The sequence below is a fragment of the Scatophagus argus genome, chromosome 8 (assembly GCF_020382885.2).
Source record: "Scatophagus argus isolate fScaArg1 chromosome 8, fScaArg1.pri, whole genome shotgun sequence".
In the NCBI taxonomy this organism is placed as follows: Eukaryota; Metazoa; Chordata; class Actinopteri; family Scatophagidae; genus Scatophagus; species Scatophagus argus.
Genome location: NC_058500.1, coordinates 1,320,223 through 1,341,860, shown reverse-complemented (window position 1 = coordinate 1,341,860; position 21,638 = coordinate 1,320,223). Strand labels below are relative to the sequence as shown.

The following is a 21,638-nucleotide window of genomic DNA, read 5'->3' as shown; positions in this document are numbered from 1 at the left end:
TCTTAACCCCGTTAGGAGGAGTTAATTTGAAAGAGGATGCAGTTGTGTTTCGAGCGCGCAGAGAACGTATTTAACTCACCCTGAAGGTCAGCATTCGCTACTGATGAATGCATAATTTATGAAGGTTTTGTATTTTGTCCTGAGAGTGAAGCTACAGGAGAAGTCAAAAGAGTCTGACCTCTGAGTGCGATCCGTAAATATCACAGATGAGTCAGATCAACACATCACCATGGTAACACCTTTAACCCGGCCTGGAGGACTACAATGGCTTTGTACGGCGCTGAGCACGAAGCAGCTTTCCACTTTGAATAGATTTTAAAGAGAGACAGTGAAGTGTTTGATACTAATACGTCATGTTTTATGTTTCATGAGAATTCGATGTAATCAAAAACACATTTTTTGAACAGAAAAGTCATTAAATGTCCAGATGGAGGGTTAACATTCGTCCCTTTGTCCTCATAGAAACAGAATAACCAATCAGACTGAGTGTGTGTGTGTGTGTGTGTGTACCTGTAGTATCCGGTCACCCTCTCTGATGCGTCCGTTCTTTGCTGCTATGCTGTTTGGGTTAACCTGAAGTCATAGTGGGAATAAACGGAAGAATAAATGATCTTGTGAATCCATGAGGAGATAATGAAGTGAACGAGTGGGTATTTGGTTGGATGGATGATTCTAAAATGTGATGAATAAAGTAATTCATGGATGGATGTAATAAATAAGTGAACAGATGCAGGAGGAGTGAAAGACGAGTGAGCGACTGAATCAATCGACGCGTTTATGAGGTGCATTAATGCATCACGCACCAAGTGGACGGACGGACGGACGAGTCGGCTGCACGTTTCAATGAACGAGTGAATAAACTCAGAGAAGGACGAGTGAAAGGATGAGGAGTGTTTTTTGTCATCACCTCTCCAACATAAATCCCGAGATCCTCCTCGTCGTCCGTCCTGTAGCAGACGGTCAGGCCCAGCTTCTCTTGCTGACTGGACTTGTACAGCTCCACCTGCTGGAGGAACAGGAGGAGGAAAGTTTATCACGTGAAGGTCTCGATACGTTTCGTACCGTCAGGCGGGTCCTGCTGTTTTACTGCAGTCTGTGAAATCAAAAATCAACTGGTACCGATCGGGTTTGGATCCGACATGAGGAAGTGACTTAGGGAGGAAATGAACGATGTAAGAAATTAGGACATTGGGAAGCAATTTGGGGGGATATAATGATGGTGGCAACTGGGAAAAATGAATTAGGGAGGAGAGAGAACAGAATGACTGATGAAGGAAGAAGAACAGAAGTCTCTTTGGTATATGCCAGAAAGACAAAGAACGTTTCCACTTTGCCGGTTTCTTTAATGACCAACAGACATTTGAGACAGAAACACGCCATTCGGCAAATGGTCCACCAGCTCTCATTCATTCCTCACTTCTTCCCTCTCTTTCTCTTCCACAACTTCATTAATTTTCACGCTCAGTTATTTATCTCCTCGTACATTTCCTCCTTTGCTGTCTCGCTGCTCCTGCTCCTGTTTGCTTTCCATATCTGTCCTCCTCTTGACCCCTAACCTTCCCTTCCTTCCTTTTTGCTTTCTTCCTCACTCTCATCTCTCTTTCAAGCAGCCTATGCTTCTTTTTAATTTTGCAAGACCTTCAAATATGCCAAATATGAAAACAGGGCATCGTCCGCTGTCTTACAGCTGCAGTGAAGCACCACAGCTGGTTGGCCTGCTCACTTTATAGTCCAGATGTTTTCATCAGACTCAAAGACCTGCACGTGTCACAGATGAGCAGCTGGGGATGCCAGTGGTTTCTGCCAGAGTCCGCTAGTGTTTTCTTTCAGGGTCATCTCAAGCAGTTCTGATCCAAACAACCCGACAACGCACGCTCGCCAGGTGTGAAGTCAACAGGATGAACGGTTCTCACCACCAATCAGCCGCAGCAAACCACCTGCTTAATATGTTGCAGGCCCTCATTGTGCTGCCATAACAGCTCTGACCCGGACCTCTGGGGGGAGTTTTGTGGTCACTGACATCGGGTTCCTGTCCTCCCACCCGCTGGCAACACCTGGCGGGAGGGTGCATTCCACAGAACATCACAGTGTGAACAGGTGATTAATGTTGTTCACTTCACCTGTCAGGGACGTTGATGTTGTGGCTGATTGGTGTATGTGAAGGACCAAGAGACAGACAGGCAGGCAGGCAGGCAGACAGACAGACAGACAGGCAGGCAGGCAGACAGGCAGGCGGCGCTTCATTTTAGCATTAGCTGGTATTGCAGCCGAGTTCCTACCTCGTACTCCAAGTCGTCCTGTCTGTCCACCTCGTGGTTTGAGACGTCAAAGTAGTCATCAGAGTCGTTGTACTCAAAGACAAAGCTGGAGGGAAGAGGGAGGAAGAACTGTTGATTTTTCATGTCTGGAGACTGGACACCTGAAAAGACAGCAGGTCAGGACATACAACTGATTTATCCCGTACGATCCCACGAGGTGAGGGACGGGAGGAGAGGGTGGAGGGGAGGAGGATCCCCCTCCTCGGCCCTGGTGGTGGTGGTGGTGACCTCTGCTCTTCCCCAGCGTCACGATGTTCTGGAAGCTGATGTCCGTCTGCGTGGCGTTGTCGACACAGTCCGGGATCGCCACCATGGCAACAGAGTAGAAGGAGCTGCTGCTGGTGCCGTTACCGCTGCACACTAACGTACCTGAGAGGTGGAGGAGGGTGAGGTTAGCCAAACACACAACTGAGCTCAGCCTGAATGAAACTGGAAAGTTTCCAGCTTCTTCTCCCCATCTGCCCGTTTTCATTGTTCACTTATCTGTTGGTTACACCAAATATGAATCTTTGAGTGTTTTATAGCAACATCTTTTCTTTTCCTGCCAAACTATTTTTGTTTTGTCCAAACATTTTGATTTGGGAGGGGGGGGCGAGCTAACCGTATCCAGCATATGGAGCCCCATTTCACTGTGCCCACACGGAAAGGAAATATATATAATATATATAACATAATAATAATACTATAATATATATAACATATATCCAAACATATGCAGAATATATGTTGCATGTATGCCATATTTAGGGTCATATATGTACATGCATGTTGATATATAGGAAATATATGTGTCATATATGACTTATGACCCTACACTACATCCTTCAGCATCTGGACTACACAGGAACCTACGCTAGGATCCTGTTCGTGGACTTCAGCTCTGCCTTTAACACAATCATCCCAGCTATCCTACAGGACAAACTCTCCAAGCTGAGTGTACCTGACTCCACCATTAGGTGGATCACTGACTTCCTGTCTGACCGGAGGCAGCACGTGAGGGTGGGGAAGCACGTCTCTGACTCGCGGACCATCAGTACTGGATCACCACAGGGCTGTGTTCTTTCTCCTCTGCTTTTCTCCCTGTAAACAAATACCTGCAGCTCCAGCCATCTGAATGTCAAGCTCCTGAAGTTTGCAGATGATACCACCCTCTTTGGACTCATCTCTGATGGGGATGAGTCGGCCTACAGATGGGAGCTCGACCGTCTGGTGACTTGGTGCAGGCTCAACAACCTGGAGCTCAACGCCCTCAGAACAGTGGAGATGACAGTGGACTTCAGGACGAACCCACCCCCACCTGCCCACATCACCCTGTGTGGCTCCCCCGTGGTTACTGTGGAGCATTTCCGCTTCCTGGGAACCACCATCACACAGGACCTCAAATGGTAGCTGAACATCAGCTCCCTCATCAGAAAAGCACAGCAGAGGATGTTCTTCTTGAGGCAGCTGAAGCAGTTCAAACTGCCAAAGGCAATGATGGTGAACTTCTACACCTCCATCATAGAGTCCATCCTCACCTCCTCCATCACCATCTGGTATGCTGTTGCCACTGCTAAGGACCTTAGCAGACTGCAGCGTATCATCCGCTCTGCTGAGAAGGTAAATGGTTGCAACTGACCTTCTCTTCAGGATCTGTACACCTCCAGGATCCTGAGAAGATCGAAAAAGATTGCAGCCGACTCTTCTCTTCTCTCTATTTTGTATGTTTTTCTTCTCACATGTCATGTTGATTTACTTCCTGTCTTTGTGGTTCCCCTGAGTAGTTTCACCTGTTCCTTCTCCCTCAGGTGTGTGTGGTCTTTGTGCTTCCTTGTCAGTTTGCTTTTTCCTGGTGTTTTGTTTGCCTTGTGTGTCTTTGTCTTCCCTGGAAGTTACCTGATTCTTGCTGCTACCCTGTGGGTCTATAAACTTGTTGGGACAGACCCTCACCTGCCTCACAGTTCAGTAAGTCCTTGCTGTTGAATCATCGGACTCACATCATGCTTCAGGCCTGTGAATGTTAAATCTGTCACTCTTCACTGTAACTGATGCCCAGATAATGAATGAATTTAAGCATGGGCTTCCTGTTTTGGTGCTCCTCCTGGCTCTGATGGACTTTGCTGCTTTCACACCTCCACACCTGACCACACACTGTGTGAGTGTGAAGGTCTGTCTGTCTGGAATGCCCCACAGCAACAAGCCTCAGATCTGAACCCCGGCTGTGCCAGGTCCTCTCCACATGGAGTTTCAGTTAGTCTTCTCCGCCTCATAGCGACTGTGAAGCTGTATTCTCACTGAGATGTGGTCCCACCCCAAGTCTCAACCACACCAGGACTCCACTCCGCAGCCCCCCTCCACCCGGGCAACTCGAGCCGGTCCACATGAAAACCTTTTGTGCTGTACAATGACGTGGTCTTTGGTCGTGAATCAGCCAGCAGAAGCAATGATGCACCGTGTTCAGAAATGGACAAATCATTACTGCAACACAATCCTGACAGCTGATAAAACATGTGTGATAGGAGAAGATGCAGATGACGTATGACTCATATTGGAACAGATAAGGAGGAACGATAAAATGCTGCCGTTACATCACAAAAGATGGCGAGAGTCAAGTGATAACAAAATCATTTGATGTTTATGAGAGAAAAAAGATTAGAGGAAGTGTCAGGAGACATGATGAGAGGGGAAGATAAAGGAAAGAGGGTGAACCGAGATGGGACGTAAAGAGACAGCGGATGAAAATACTAGATGAGATGTAATGAGGCAAGAACGTGGGAAAGAGGATAAAGTGACTAGAAATGAAAAGACAAGATGGTAAAAAGAGGATTTCTGTCTGACAGCAGCTCAAAGCTTCAGAGAGAAGGAACACCTGTGTGAGATGAAAGGAGGTGAAAGCACCCACTGAATGAGAAAACACGTGCTCATGCACGCGTCCCGTTACCTTTCCTCCTGTGACTCTTCCGGACCGACCCGGGACGCTGCAAAGACTCCTGGGAGTTTTGTGGTCTGTCTAGTGGGAGCTGAGAGGGCCTCCGTCCTCTGACCTGAACACAGCATGAGATGGAGTAACAAATGACTGAACTGACTACCCACAGCTCACTATAGATGACCAAAGGTGAATGGCTGGAATGTAGACTGACTGCTAAATCCCCTACATGGACGTGTATTTTCTGTTTAGCTTATATTCTATTTATCTTGTACTTTTATATTTTTATATTTTTAAAGTCTACTTACTGCTCCCGGGACCTGAGTTCTAATTTCATACCATAAACATGTGAATGTGAGCTGGTATGACAATAAAGTTCCTTGAAGTGCTTGAAGTAGTCATGGTCAGCTGTGCTCACGATGGGCAGCTCGTCTTTTCCTTTGCCAGCTGTCCTTTTGTAAGCAGCCGCTTCAGTTAGTCAGTTAGTTTGCTCTTCATACACGCTGCTGTGCTGCCAGTAGACGCATCCTGCCCCTTTAACGTGAACACGCTCATGCTATCAGTTGGAAAACCCTGAATTGACTCATGGAGCAGATACCTGCCTTCACGTGCTTTGTGTGACTCAGGTTCAGTGAAGCCAGCTAATGGAAAGATATCCTGGGCATGTTGAACCTGCTTCTCAATGCAGGCCTCTGCTTTATTGTGGCTTGGTGTTACATGAATAAAACCGACTTAACAACAGGTGGCAGTAAAGCACCAAAACATACTGCAGTGCGCCAGGAAAGGCAGGGAAGAAGAAGACGGCTGTGAGCGATGCTGCACTTGACTCCTTTGTTGGAGCCCAAGGACACACGTGATGAGTAGTGCAGAACATTGCTGAGCTTTTCCTGACCTCCTGCAGAGCGACAGCAGTACGTTTACCCTGAGTGTCTGAGAAGGTGCCGACGTTTGACGAGATGTAGACCCATCAGCGAGCACGTCCACACCCACAACTCAGCCAACAGCAGAGCGACAGCAGTGAACGCAGCAGGAGGTTAAAGACGTCTGCAAAAGCTTAGGAAGTTCAAAGCACGAATATCAACATGAACAACTTCATGTAACTCTGGCCAGGAGTTTTGACTGTTGGTGCTGCTTTCAGTTGGCGAATCTGGTTTCTAAGGTCAAAAATGAATCACGAGCCTTCGAGTGCTCCAGCAAAACATAGGAATCTGAACATCGTAGGTGATCTCCATCTGTGGGTGGAGATGATGTGATGTGACAGAAGTCTGGAGAATAACTGACTGAATGAACAGTGTTGAGACGTGAACTGTGCAACGTTCCACCTGAACATGTATTGTCAGTGAGATATAAAGCCGCTTTAGATGTGGATGTGAAAATGTGAAAAAGAACCGAGTTGTTGCTCTAAAGGATTATGAACACTTATCAAACCCCGCTCGGATAAATCAGTGGTTAGAAGCCGCAGTGCTGACGTTCCGGGAGGAAATATTCTCCATTTATCATCAGCTTTGTGGGAGCGGAACCTTATTAAAGATGACTGATAGGATGGAGGCATGCAGGACAGCAGAGTCGGTGAAGAGGAAGAGAAAAAGGCTGATGGATGGAGAACACGTGTCCTACCTTTCCATGTCTGTCCATCGGCCGCAGGGAGTCACTCCAGCCTTTTTGCTAATGGGAGACAGGGAGAGATGGATGGTGTTACTGAGGCCAGGAGAGGAGAGGACAAAGAGAAGGAAAACCGAGCCTTAAGAACGCAGCCCTTATCATCTCTTCTTAACTTTCATTTATGATGTTTTTTGTCTTTGCTGTAAACAGAGTGATCACCTGATGCCTGATCTGAGAGCAGACGTCACAGCAGTTTGTCAAGTAACCACAGAAATCATCGACAGGACCTGAACACGGACACCAACATTCGCTCTTTTGTTCCTGCGGCACGTTTCTTTGACTGAGTAACAAACTACATTTAGAAACAGCTCTGGAGTCACAGCATGGTGGCCTGAGTGGATGTCGTGCTCACAAAGTCCACAATCCAAGGTGTGAATCCCATCTGTGGTTCAGTTAGGCGACAGAAGTGCTCTGGCTGAGGTCAGGAAGAGAAATTTACAGCCACAACATGTAATCTATGGCTTTGGCTTTAGTTATATTTACATGTTAATAAAAACCAGTTTGTGACAACATTTAATCTCTGGGGTTTGTTTTCATCTTGAAAATAAATTGAGTTAATGTACAAAAATCCAAGTCAAGACTCTTTCACGAATGGCCGTCACACTGTGTTGGATGAGGCCTCATTAAAGGGCAGACCTTTAGATGCAAGATAAAACCAGGAATTACACCATCCAGCAACATCAAGGAAAAATTTCAAAAACCCATATTGTACAGCATGAAGAGGCTGCTGCACTAACATTTTAGCAGGTTTGTGTCTGCTCTGACTCAGTGTGAGCTTTTTATCTTTGACTCTCAATTCAGACTCCAAGCACGCCATGTTAGCAAGCGACGGGCGCACGGGAGTCCACGTCCAAGTCCTGGTCAAGGGGCCGCGCTGCAGCCAGAACAGACGCTAATTTAACGGGAGTCTCTCGCCTCGGGTCAGTCCCGCCTCAGTCAGGATCGCATACGAAGAGCCGCCAGCCACACACATCAGCATCAGTGATACAGCTGTGAGCACGAGCGAGCGCGTGCAGGTGTCACTCGGGCTGACGTGAAAAGAAACACCTGCTCAGAAATGAACATGGAGGTAATTATTGATGGTTGTGTGTGTGTGTGAACTGTAATAATGAGTATACTGTGTGTGTCTTCATTATTAGATCCTGGAGCATTCAGCCGTCACCACCTCACACACACACACACACACACACATATCAAACTAATGCCTGAAGACAGACATGCAGCTTCCAGGTGACACACACACACACACACACACACAGCAGCCCATGAATACTTGCATGGCTGCACACAGACTCACATGTGTGTAACACACCTCTCCTCCCCCCTGCCTTTGTTTCAGAGCTGATTGTTATGCATTACATGTCCTCTGCAGGTTGTCTAGTGTGTGTGTGTGTGTGTGTGTGTGTGCGTGTGTGTGTGTGTGTGTCTCAGTGAACATAAGGCCTGAGCCAGTCAATACCCACTCAATAACCACAATCATCTATCTATCATCTATCACCAGTTGTGGTCTGGTCACTGATTGTGTTTCAGCTGCCATTAAACAGGCCAGTCTGGACTGTCCACCCTGAGTGTGTGTGTGTGTGTGTGTGTGTGAAGAAATGCTCCACTTGGTTCCAGATGTCTGAATCACCTATCACATCTCTTGGTCTGTTCAATGGCTATTTTCCACTGGTTGAAAAACACCAATCAGAGCCTCTGTGGGCGGGACTTAAGTTAAACACAACACTGCATGTCAACATGGCCGACTCCTTTTGTTTTAATTGAGCGCGTTTCAGTTTTTGTTTCACTGTGGTTACAGGTTTGTCTGGGGTCTGGACTGGCTGATGGTTTAATGGATGGGATGGGCAGCTTTGAATATTCAGTATCATCGTCTCTGTTTGTGTTAATGTGGCAGCTGACTGAGAATGTGTGTGTGATGATTACAACACTGTCTGGCTGCCGGCTGCCCGCTGCTCGTTATGCTGGCGTGTAGGCGTGGTCGCAGGGGCGGAGTCCCGACTGGGCCTGTTGTCTTCAGTCACGATGGTTATTGATCGTGTTCAATAACCAAGAGGCTGGTCAGCAATTTGCCTTAACTTTGAGCTGTAAACTTGATTAGACTTAAACATAATTATGACTGTATGTAAAGATGGACGACATGAGACACTCTGGACGCCCCCTAGTGGCTGGCTGCAGCACAGCTCATAAACTCCTCTCCCTCCATGTTAGCAGATGGGATGTGAACTAAACTAAAAGCTGCCACACAAAAACTACCCCTCCTCATCCCATCCGGTCAAGGCAGATGGTCGCCCGCCTAGACCCGGGGTCTGCTCCGAGGTTTCTGCCTTCTAAAAGGCAGTTTTTCCTCGCTACTGTCACCAAACGCTTGCTCACGGGGGAATGTTGGGCTCTCTGTATTACAATACTTAATTAAAGAGTTTGGTCTGCTCCATTTGGAAAGCGTCATGAGAAAACTTTTGTTGTGAATTGGCGCTATATAAACTGAATTGAATTGAAGAGGTGAGTCTGAATACTTTTGTCTATATAGTGTGACGTGTTGTGCTGAGACACACGGAGTCTCGCTGCTCACTGGATGCAAACGGGCAGCAGAACTGGTGAGAGAATCGACAAGTCAAAGCCGAAACTGAAGACTGCAGCTTCCAGTCCTGCTGGGATTTTAAACAGAACGACTGTTTCCTGTTTCTTCATGACTTTAAACGTTTCTGATCGCTGCGACGCGTGAACATATGGAGCTGATGGTGATTAGTCTGATCGCGTTCAGAACGTCTCCTGGGACCTCAACATGTTTCTCCTCCCTGTTCATTAACTATTTACTGACTCCATCAGCACACACTTCCACCCCATCTATCAACACACACACACCACACACACACACACACACACACACACACACACACCACACACACACGCGCGCGCGCAGAAAGATGGTACAAGGGATCCATTTTCATTCCCAGCATGCCGAGGGGAAAGCAGAGATGCTGTAATCATTCCTGGGAGAGGGGGAGGCGAAGGAGGAGATGGGGAGCAGTCAGAGAGAGAAACTGGGAGAAAATAGGAGAGGATGAATCCACACAGGATGAAGGACAGAAGAAGAAAGCTCTTCTTTCTGTCTCTCTCTCCACCCACCTCTGACCTCCATCAGTCCTCTGGACTCGGAGTCTGATGGAGGTCGAGCTGAGGACTGAGGACAGACGGGTCTGTCTTCTGTCCAGGCTGAAAACTGAAGGCAGTCAAAGCTTCTGCCGTGACCCGAGTCAGCGTCTGCAGCAGATGCTGTTTTCATCCACTTAGTTTATTTACCTTGTTTGTAATTTCAAGCTTTGCTTTTATTTTGCTCGTGTGGAGCACTTTGTGTTGAAACGTTGGAAACATGAGCAAACAGGGAAATCAGTCTGAACAGCTGAACCTCCTGCCCTGCCCTCATGAGCGTCTTCACATATAAGAGCTAATCGTTCATTATTAGCAGAATACGTAACAACGGCTCAATCATTTTTAGACATTTTAATGCAGAGTTACCTGTGGGTTACCTGTGGGCTACCTGTGGGTTACCTGTGGGTTTCTTCAGTAGAAAACTGTTGACTTTGAGGCTCTCCCCTGCTGTGAGTCTGTGAATCTGAAAACCTGGACAAATAACACCAAAACTGTCTGCGAGAAAGTATGCAAAAATACGACTCGAGTGAGCTGATCCAAGAGCAGGTTTCTTCAGGTTTCCTCCTCCTACAGCCTGTCCATCAAACAGATTTCTTTTTTATTCAGATTTGTTTCTGCGTTCAGAAACGTCACACAGCTGATTTCCATTTCATTTCAGAAGCGGGGAACAAAGCATGTGAACGTGAATACATAAATCGTGTAAACTGCGTGTTATTAACCCTCAGCTGTACGAGACGGCCGCTGCCTCACACACTCACTCTGTGGGTTATTCTGCGTCCTTATGGAAATCCACAGAGCGTGAACATGCCTCATGTGCAGCATTTCTTTCTGTCAACAGGCACACAGCGGTGCTTCAGCTGATGGCTGAGAAAACGTTTTCATAACTCGTTACTGTTGTAGTTAAGTTAAGAAAACATGGCCGCTTAATCCCCGCACTGTTCACATCGCGGCGGCACGAAGAAATTTCCTGCGTGTTTTCTATATCTTTTGATTTCACGGCGTGTTTATGAGCTTAACACAAAGATTATCTCCGCTTTGCGTTTAAGATTCATGACTGCACAGCAAACTCCGCACTGATCCATCATCTCCCTCCTGGGGTTCATCCGATGAGCTGAACCGCCGTTACAAATAACAAAGTCTGGCAGCGTCTCTCAAACACTCATTGTCATGCAGATGTTTTGCTGGAGAGTGTGTTTGTGTGTGTGCATGCATTTCCTTCACTGCACATATCAGGAGGGACGCCACAGTGTAAAAATACTCTCTGATCCCTCAATTCCAAGTTTCAAGTTTAACTAAAAGAATCAGCATCATGATATGCAAAGTGCCAACAGTAAAACTGCAGACTTGTGTATTTTTGAATATTATTTTGTGGGATGATAAACGCTGACACTTTAAAGATGCAATGTGTACTGAGACACAGTACCTGTTAGTCTGTGAACCACGCTAGCCGTTTCCCTCTGCGTTCAGTCTTTGTGCTAAGCTTCAAAGGCCAGCTCTTAACATGCACATGCGAGACCTAGAGGTTGGAGAAGCGGCTTGTGATCGGAGGGTCACCGGTTCGATTCCCCCACCGGACGGGCAGGAAAAATTTGGGTGTGTTGGAGCGATTAATGGGAAAAATGCTCCCCCCCTCCATTTGCCGGCTGATGTGCCCTTGAGCAAGGCACTTAACCCCCCAATATGCTCCCCGGGCGCTTGATGCTGCCCACTGCTCCTGTGTGTGTTTCACTGCATGTAATTTGCCGGGTGTTGCATGTGTGTGTTAAACTAAGGATGGGTCAAATGCAGATGACGAATTCAGTGTGTGGATGTAAAAATATATATACTGTCAATAAAGATGATTCTTCTTCTTCTTTTTAAAGGCGCAATGTGTAAAGTCTCTCAAAGGTCATGGGAAACCAATAAGGGGCAGCACCAGGGTACAAGCTGCTCACCTGTAGTTATCTTTAGCTTAGCTGCTGTTAGCTATGTTAGCTAAGTTAGCCATGTAGCGTTGCTGTTGATTGCTAAGGACGGGGTCAGCCTGGCTTAGCAAAAAGAAGCAGAGGGAACAGGTATCAAGACTCTGTCCGAAGTCCATCTTGTGTTTTCAGAGGAAGTTACCATTTGATGATGTCTTCTGACAAATGTTCACTCCTTGGTCAGGAAGATGGGCTGTGCTCAGCGAACAAGTAACTGCTAACTAGTTAACACATTTAACTCCTCATAAAACCCCAGACTGTTTTCACACTTCTCTTTGTATATGGATTAAATGACTGAGACACGGTGCCTGGTGCCGTGAACCACGCTAGCCGTTTCCCTCTGCTTCCAGTCTTTATGCTAAGCTAAACTAAATTCAAGGCCAGCTCTAAACGTGCACATACGAGATGGTTATCCATGTTCAAAACGAATTAGCAGATTTTATAAAAATGTAGAACACCTACAGCTCAGCGTTACGCTAACTGTATTTATTTTATCTGAGGATTCGTACCCGTTCTAATTTTTAGCTTTTAGTTTTATTTCCAGCTGTATTTTATCTTTAGCTAATCTTTAGCTCGTCTTGTCACTGCCATGGACAAAGCAAAGCAGCCGGGAGGGGGAGGGTTCCTATCTGTGTGTGTGTGTGTGTGTGTGTGTGTGTGTGCTCATTACAGCCGAACTGCCAGCTCCAGTGTGAGAAAGCATAAATACAGTTTCCCTAATGACCTCGGTTACCGCGGCAACAGCATCCCACTGAGACAAATCTGACAGCAAGGTGAGGGGAAGAGTTGATGGAGACGGAGGGTGTGTGTCTGTGTGTGTGTGTGTGTGTGGAGGAGGTGGAGGAAGGGAAAGGAGAAACACGAGGGGAGAAAGAGGGAGAGGACTTGACAGAGAGAGACAAACGAGAGGAAGGCGAGAGAGAATTGGAAAGAGAGGAGAAGCTGAGGAGGAAGAGAGCAGACAGGGCGAGATGAAGAGGAGTTGGATGAAGTTTCATCACAACAAAACAGCATCACAGCCTCCTCCTCCACTCTTCACGCAACCTTTTTCAGTGTCTACCTGCTGCCCAGAAGCATCACACACAACAGACAGAGCAGTAAGGTGGTCTACAGCAGGAAAAAACAAACGAGGAGGAAGTGGGGAGGGAAAAGGAGGAAACCTGAAGGACAGAAACTGACGATGGGGAGAGGTGAATAAAGAAAAGGGAGGAAGAGAGAGGTCAGACGGACGAGAGGAAGAGAGAGAGAAGAGGAGGACAAAAGAAACAGATTCTGGCAAGAGGAAAGAAGAATCACACACACGTTTGATTTGCACTTCAGACGGTCACATTTTCTCTGCTTCCCAGCAGCCGTTTAGCTTCGCTCAGACAGACGCAGCCTGAAGCCACCGGAGAGGTGTTCAAATGCTCTGAGGCAGCGTGGGACAAACCAGCAGCTTGCTGAGGAAAACAAATCTCTCAAAGAGGAAGTGGATTCCATTCACAACAGGATCAAATGGATCACTGCAACCTCGGGCTAACTGGAGCTCAGCAATGACAGCAAAACCACTGGGAAATCTTAAAGAGTCTGTTTGCACATGAGTCACACTCAGCAGCATATTGGAGTGCTTATACCACCCAAAGACACCAGACCGCTCAGTCCAGTCTTCACGTGAATAACTGGACCTTCACTGGAGCAGAAACGCAGTGAAATGAAACAGCTAACGTGTTAGCAAACGGCCGCGTCCTCACACATCCAGCTCGATCGTCCACTTTCATGTTGGCGTCCACCTGACCAGTCTGCTGATGAATATTCGCTCTCTTCTGACTCTGGTTTTGGTGCCCTCAGTGCAAAAAGCAAAGTCACAGACCCAATACGTTTTCACCCAATCATGTCAGTCCGTCCAGTCTGTTCGCAGTCTGCAAAACCGCGTCTGAAAATGGCCTACGAGTGTGTGTGTGAGAGATTAATGAGGTCTGTAATACACAGCCAAGGTGACAGAGGGCACTCTATGTGTGTGTGTGTGTGTGTGTGTGAAGAGGGAGCCTGATTCCAATAAAGTCTGTTGCTGTGTAAACCATAAAACTGAACGCGATGAGTGGAGCACATGAAGCCAACATGTTCTACCTCATCAGCTTCACTCACGTTTCGAAGCGGATGGGACAGCAGCACCTTGTGGTTCACTGCTCAGAAGCCTCCAGTTTGTAACACGCCACAGGTAAACAGAAGACACTCAAGAAGTTCATTTTCGGAACACTCTGAGTGCATCAACATCTTGATCCACTCCTAAGACAAAGATGAGCAACAATCAGAAGCTGTTCAGTAGGAATATCCACACACACACACACACACACACCCCCAGAGGAAGTGACTCCCACTGGCACTCGGTCATAAGACAAAGCGACAAACGCAGCAGTTTGATGAGCGAATGTCTGCCTGTAAGTCCCTGCGAGCTTGAATCAATCAGGACACGACGGCTGTAGTGAATGTCAATCCCAGGTGTGTGTGTGTGTGTGTGTTTGCGTGTGTGAGCTTCTCCAGAGGTGACCTGGTGAAGACGGTCATGATGTTACTGTGTGTGTGTGTGTGCTGTCTGATATTTAAGCCCTCACACAGGGTCTGTGAAGCCAGTGAGGTTTTCTGGCCATCAGGGCGTCAGCCACAGAATCCCAGCAGCTGCACAACAAAGCCACGCAGTAAGAGTCCAGGTTACCCCGCAGCCGCCCCCCTCAGTCCTCTGTGACACAAAGCCAGACCCGACCAAACCCTTTAAGGCCTGACAAGCTCCAGTCCATGCTCAGAGCTGCAGAGTGTGAGCCTGAGGCACCAACCCAGGCAGAGACCCTCCACGTCCTGAATCTCTGCAGCATCACACGGACCAGACTCTGAAACACGCATGTGCGCGCACAGGTGACATTTTTCCTACGACGGCCACCTCCAGCTGCTGTTTCCTCCCACACGATGCTCAAGCTGTGACTGGACTGGAGAGTCCAATCCAGTTCCTTTCTCTTAGTTACTGTTGCTATGGGCCAAGTATGAACAGAGAGACAATTAAGGTGGAGGTGGTGATTCTATTAATATGAGATTCAGGTCATTTGAAAACACAGATTTGACTGTAATGAAGGAGCAACAAGAGAAGTTCCCTAAAAGAGCGTACTGAAGTGTGTCGTGTGTGTGTGTGAGTGTGTGTGAGTGTGTGTGAGTGTAAAGCCTCAGCTCAGGCCTGCAGCTCCTCCATAAACATGTGCTGCTAGCGGCTTCAGACTTTCCTCAGATGCTGTCCTGACACATTTTTGCTGAATTCTCACACTGATCTCGACACGCAGAGCGATCTCAGCCTGTTCGAGAACCGAACCGAAGATCCCAGTGGAGTTTGTTATTATAGTACATCGACTTCATTTATTCACAAAGAGCTGAGCTTTGTGCTCTTTTTGGGGAAACATTTGCAGCTTCACGCAGGGAGCCTCCCTTAAAGCCCTCGCAGAGATCAGTTTTTCGACCATTTCACGTCGACAGTCAGCAAACTGCTGCCCGTGTGTTAAGTCACAGAACATCACTTAAAACCACATAAATATTAATTGTAGTCTGCTGTGATGGAGCAGTCAGGTTCGCTCGCTGAGCCAACAACTGAAGCGCTCACAGTCTCAGCACTGAAACGTCAGATGGACGTTTTCCCGTCCGCTTCAGACGCTCTCTGAAGTCTGTCACAGGCGTTACTTTCAGCTCCTCTGCGGCCAGCTCGTTTCCTGTTAGCACGGTCAGTGTTTAAGCAACACTACGATCCCAAACGGACATACAGAGCTCTGCTGTCCCGCTGAGGGACGTCAGATCAAACTGGGCTGAGCTGCACCCAGTGCTGGAGGAAATATACTGAAGCAGAAGAAGCAATGCTGCTAAAATCCAAACCTCCCATCAGTAAAAGCGTCGTCTGAAGTACTAAACGTAAAAGTAGCTCATGTGCAGCCAGGACCATTTCAGAAACATATTTATTTTCTAATTGAATTATAATTAATGATGCATTAATGTGCCCATCATGTTACTGGGGCTGCTGAAGATGGAGATAATGTTAATTACTTCATCCTGCCTGGTAGCTTAACAGTAATCGATCATTAATTGGTTGATTTTACTAGCTGTCTTGTGTCTCTCTAGTCTGTCCCTCCTCCCCGTGAAAACCCCAGCAGGGGTTTGGGGGATTGTTGATTGTTGTGTCTCTTGTGGGATTTGTCTAACACCATGAAGTGGAGCCCTGACCCCCGGATCTTTGCCTGTCTGAAACAAAGGCACAAGGATCAAACAGGATGTTCACCAGGAGGACTTGAACCTGTTTGGATTAGATTATTTCCTCCATCACTGCAGTCGCGTTTTGTCTTTCTGAGACTCACAAGCTGCCTACAGCCAGACTCCCACTCAGGTCTGAGATCCCAGCACAACACTGGAGGTTTCGGTCTGCGCTCACCACGTGACAAGCCGACAGGACGTTGGGGGCCTTGACGCGGTCTCATGAGCGACTTCTTACCTGGAACATGATCCTGTACTGCTCCTCCGGCCGTCTGACCACACACATGTTGCAGCCCATGATGGCGTCTGACTCGTCCTCTCGTCTCTCACTCGTCCGTCTGACCCGTGACCTCCTCTTCGCTGTCTGTTGTCTCGTTTATCAGCTTCTGACCTTTGACCCACACAAAACATTAAAAAACTGATGCTTCATTTGTCGTGAATTCTGACAATAAATCCTCAGAGAAGTCAGTCCAAACGCATCACAGACGGGACAAGCGACGAGACAAGTCTGCTGTTCTCCTGGTTCACCTCACAGATATAAAAGCGAGTGTCGTCTGTGGTGCGTCAGTGGATTTTCAGTCAGCTTTGGGTTGCTGTTGTGTTCGCTCAGAACAAAATCCCCAAATGTGCTTCATGAAGTTTACAAAAGCTTCCTCAGACCTCTCGACACGCTGCTGGATGTTCAGAGTTCGCCTCCTGTTGTTTCGTCTGTCACTCTGAACAAAAGCAAAAGGCTCGTCTGTAGATGTTTTTGTGCTCACACTCAGTCAGCCATGAAACAGAAGACAAAAGGGACGGGACGTCTTTCAGCTCCCGTTTGTGGTTTCTCCAACGGTAAACAGCTTTTATGTGCTGTCCCGCAGGCGGCGAGGAGGAGGAGGCGAGAGTCTCCTCATCACGCTGAAAAATTCATTCCTATTCACGCTCAGCAGATTGTTTCAGCCCTGCAGGGGCCGAGGACGCGGACGCGGACGAGGACGAGGTAGAAACAGTTGGTTTGTGGGCGTCCCAGAAAACGATGGGGATGATGGCGGGATGAAACGGGAGGATGAAGGTGTGTGTGTGCTTCCTCAGCGTGCAGTCAAACGCTGTTCACGCCAAATATTTAATGTGCTGAGTGAACTCAGAAGAGTCCAGCTTGAAACAGGAGGGAAGATTTGAGCCTCGGACAGCTAAAAATCTGTCCAAGTGGAGTCCAGCTTTAACTGAGTGTCTTCCTGCAAACTGCAGTGAAATGACATAATGAAAAATACGAAACATCTTCAGTTTTCTGTTTCGGCGAGGCCGTGAAGGAGGAGGAAAACCTTTCACTTCAGTTCAATAATAATTCATGTGAACCTCGGCGACTTTCAAAGAGCTGAAGAGGATTCGAGGGAGGATCGGCACACGAATCTTCTGTTTCTGTGCCACGAAGTCAAACGTTCCATCTGACGTTCTGCAGCTCAAATGAAAACGTTTGCGTTCGAGCGGATGTTCCATCAGTGTGCACTTTGGACGGACCTTCTGTTTGTTTGTTCTGAACTGATACAAAAGCGTCCCTAAAGTCATCGTAAAAAGTCGCACAGAAATGCATGTGTTGCACCTGAACCTTCTGTCAAAGTGAAAATGGAGTCTGTGCTTTCTGGACCGAACGCCAGTTCAGAGCCGCTGAACCTCTTTGAACTTCTGTCGTTTTTTTGTGCTTGAATTTCTCTCCACAGAAAGTTTGGTGCAGTCAGATTTGATGGTGGATCAGAACAAGTCCACGTCCTCACGGCTCCTTTTGTCTCATGTTGGACAACCTGCCTCCTCATCCACAAACTGCCTGACTGCGTGTGTGTCATTAATAATCAATGGCATCGATCAGTTTGATGCTCGGGACTTCAGTTAAGGCTCGATCACCTGCTGCACTTTCTGCTGAAGTCTTGTTCTCACTTCTGGACCTTTTTGGTCCAGACTTTAGTCCTTCAGTCGATGAAGTCACTGCTGCTTGGTTCCTCGTCCTTTTTCTTCTTCGTCTCTAATGTCCAGCTTTCCTCTGCTCTGTCACGTCGGCGGTCAGACAGAATGTCCCTCCCTCGGGTTTTTCATCACCCGCAGACGCTTAGCCTGCAGAGGGATGACAGACGCTCTGCACAAACACCGGCACGTTGGACCTGAATTCACCTGCCTGTGCACACCTGTCAGCCGCACCTGTCGGACACCCGCCAAGCCTCTGCGGGATCCCCGTCAGTGTTGCAAAGGCACAAATGTCAGAGAAACGTCGAGAAAAGGAAGAAGATAGGAAACACACCGAGTGCCTGAGGAAACCTCGCAGGTGCTGCCGTCCTCCACCTGCCATGAAACTCACTTTACTCTCCTCCTCCTCCTGCTCCTCCTCCTGCTCCTCCTTCTTCTCCTTCTCCTCCTCCTCCTCCTGCTCCTCCTTCTTCTCCTTCTCCTCCTCCTCCTCCTGCTCCTCCTTCTTCTCCTTCTCCTCCTCCTCCTCCTTCTTCTCCTTCTCCTCCTCCTTCTCCTCCTCCTCCTCCTGCTCCTCCTCCTCCTGCTCCTCTCTCAGGAAGGGAGGGCACACTGAGTTGTTGTTAGATGCTGCGACCGTCAGCCTTCTCTCCTCCTCTCTCCCTGCCTTCATCCCTCCATTTCCTCTGCTGTTCCTTCATTTCTCCATGAAGGTTAAGTCCGGCTCAGTTTTGCTCCTGCACACACAAACACAGAGAAAGAGTTTTCACACACACACTGAAGTGTTTGATTTCCTCTCCGATTGAAGGAAGACGTTTCACCACAAGTCAGGAGTCTTCATTCATCAGGCAACACAAACTCCAGCGCTGAGGACGACTTTTCACAAACACAGAGTGTCCGTTTCATGGCGTCTGGAGGATCTGCAGAGTGACTCGGTCCTGTGACTCTTTCACAGGACGTTTCTGCCAAATTCTCTTTTTTTAGGTGTTTTCGGTTTTTTGAAAACGATCCAAATTTAAACTCTCTGACTGAACCAGAATACGAAGATATTTTAACAGATTTCAGTGCAGGTGTTGCTCTGCTTGAAGCCATAAAGTTTGTGAACTGATCAGCAACAATTTTGATCTTTTTTTTTTCACTGCAAAAGTCCATGAATCAGTTTGGAGAATTTTCTGCTTTTCTTTGAGCTAAACTGAATATTCCTGAGTTTTGGACTCAAAACAAGGGGCTTTAAAACATCACCTTGAATTATGATGAGAATATTTTCTGTTCTCTGACAAGTAATCAATACGTGAAGGAAATAATCAGCAGATTCATCAGTCATGGAAGAAACTCATCGGTTTCAGTCTGATTTATAATTCACACAAATGAGTGTCTGCACCACAATCACATGCTGCATAAAACAAACAAACTGGTTCATATTTGAACAAGTTAAAATGTTCTCAGTGTAAGAAAATCACACAAATTACTTGCAGAAAGAGCGAGAAGCTTCCAGCAGCTCTGTGAGCCCCCCTGCTGCTGCCGACCCTCCCGGCGCACCTTCCACAGGCTTCACGAGGGGGAACCAGAAGCGAGTCCTCCCACAGGAGCCGGTCCTCCAGCGGCACAGACCCAGTGTTTCCCTCCCGCTCTGAGCAGCTCTTCACAGGCGTGTGACGGGACGCGGAGGCGGTGGATCAGCCCGCGGATCTGCAGCGCGCTGCTGTCTCTTCTTCTGCAGCATCCCGGAACAACAGCAGCCTCCGTCCGCGGCGGCGCAGCCAGCCAATAACCTCCAGCCGGCAATTCATTTGCCCCTCCGCGATGGCTTCCCTCCCCCCTCCTCCTCCTCCTCCTCCTCCCTCCCTCCTGCTCGTCCCCTCCCCTCCCGTGTTGCCTTTTGCTCTCGTGTCTCTTTCTCCTCGTTGTTCTTCACCTGTTCATTCATCTCTGTGACACTCGGCTTTCACGCGTGTCAACACGTTTCTGTGTCTTCTTCTTCGCGGCTCTAAACACACCCAGCACGCTGTTTTCCACGTCTGCTGTCCGGGGGGCGCACGGGGACGGTCACATTCCATTAAATTGGACTCATATGAATGACAGCAGGGTTTGTTTGTTAGGACACACACACACACACACACAGATGAACAGATGTGATGTTCATGAATTATTTCACATTAACACACATAAACACACTAAAACGACACTAACAAACATATGATGTGTGTTTTATTAACTCCTCCTAAAAGCTGGACGTCCTGCTGCGCTGACGCCCAGACACTGACTGGTTTGTGGGGCTCCACAGCATCAGGACCAGCACTCTGATCTCGTTACAGAGCCGCAACAGGAAGTATTGATTTTTAATTGATGTAGTCACACAGGCACAACGCTGTACAGGCAGACGGCACGGAAGCGTCCCTCTGCTGTTGCTAGGCAACTGCAAAAACAGCTGCTGTCCATCGCTTAGCGAGCATGGCTGACTAATGGAGTTGGACACGTGCAGGTCTTTGCGCCGTCTCTACACGACTCAGGGACGCTCGGTCCAAACTGAAATTCAGCCCCGACCGATTTAACGTGAATCGGTACTCGGTCGTGCTGCGTTCACATGCCTCATCTCAGCATGAATCTCTTAGAGTGCTTCGTGGTTTCCAGATGAGGCCCCCTGATGACTTTGGTGATGACTCTTACTGTTGTGCGAGCAGCAGGGCATCAAACAGCAATCAATACACCTGATCAGAATGTTAACACGCTCACAGCAGCATTTAAAGCACCGTGTTACCTAAACACAAACTCACACGGCTGCCAGCATGACTTTTGTACACAATACAACTTCCTGTGAGTGAAGGAAGCAGCCTGTGTGGCAGGATGAGGTCAGCTGTGTGTGTGTGTGTGTGTGTGTGTGTGTGTGTGTGCATGTGTGTGTGTGTGTGAGACAGATATGAAATGCATCTCTGCTGTCAGAGTAGTGAATCAACACACCTCCCCTGTCCTCATCCTCTCCTCCTCCAGTCATTAATTCTTCTTCACTCCTCCTCCACTCCTTCCTCTGTCCATCCACCCTTCCTCCACCCTTCCTCCTCTTCCTCATCTTCCTCCTCCTCCTCCTCTTCCCTGCTGACGATGAGTCCTGTGAGAGCAGTTTATCAGGTCAACACAGTAATTACATAGGGGGGGCTCTGCACTGTCAACACTGTCTCACACACACACACACACACACACACACACTCACACACAGACACACACACACACACACAGACACACACACACACACACACACACACAGACACACACACACACACACAGACACACACACACAGACACACACAGTGAAATACACAAACATAAACACGCTTTTTAAACACAAACGGTCTCTTGTGTTTCTTCTTATACACACAAACGGAAATCCAACGCGTCCAAGCGTACAGCACACAAACAGGTACGTGTGTAACACACACACACACACACACA

At 47.8% G+C, this 21,638-nt stretch overlaps 1 protein-coding gene across 1 annotated transcript in view; it reads right to left on the bottom strand.

The window, feature by feature from the left end:
• Positions 1-17,743, bottom strand: part of LOC124063612 (PDZ domain-containing protein 4-like) — a 30,175-nt gene extending 12,432 nt beyond the window's left edge. Inside the window, exons 1-7 of the mRNA XM_046397430.1 lie at positions 16,492-17,743; positions 6,841-6,888; positions 5,239-5,341; positions 2,447-2,687; positions 2,280-2,364; positions 908-1,006; positions 511-573 (exon numbers count right to left, since the gene is read on the bottom strand). Of these exons, the coding sequence (XP_046253386.1) occupies positions 511-573; positions 908-1,006; positions 2,280-2,364; positions 2,447-2,687; positions 5,239-5,341; positions 6,841-6,888; positions 16,492-16,551 (699 nt within the window). The 5' untranslated portion in view covers positions 16,552-17,743. The remainder of the gene's footprint in view (positions 1-510; positions 574-907; positions 1,007-2,279; positions 2,365-2,446; positions 2,688-5,238; positions 5,342-6,840; positions 6,889-16,491) is intronic.
• Between the last annotated feature and the right edge of the window lie 3,895 nt (positions 17,744-21,638).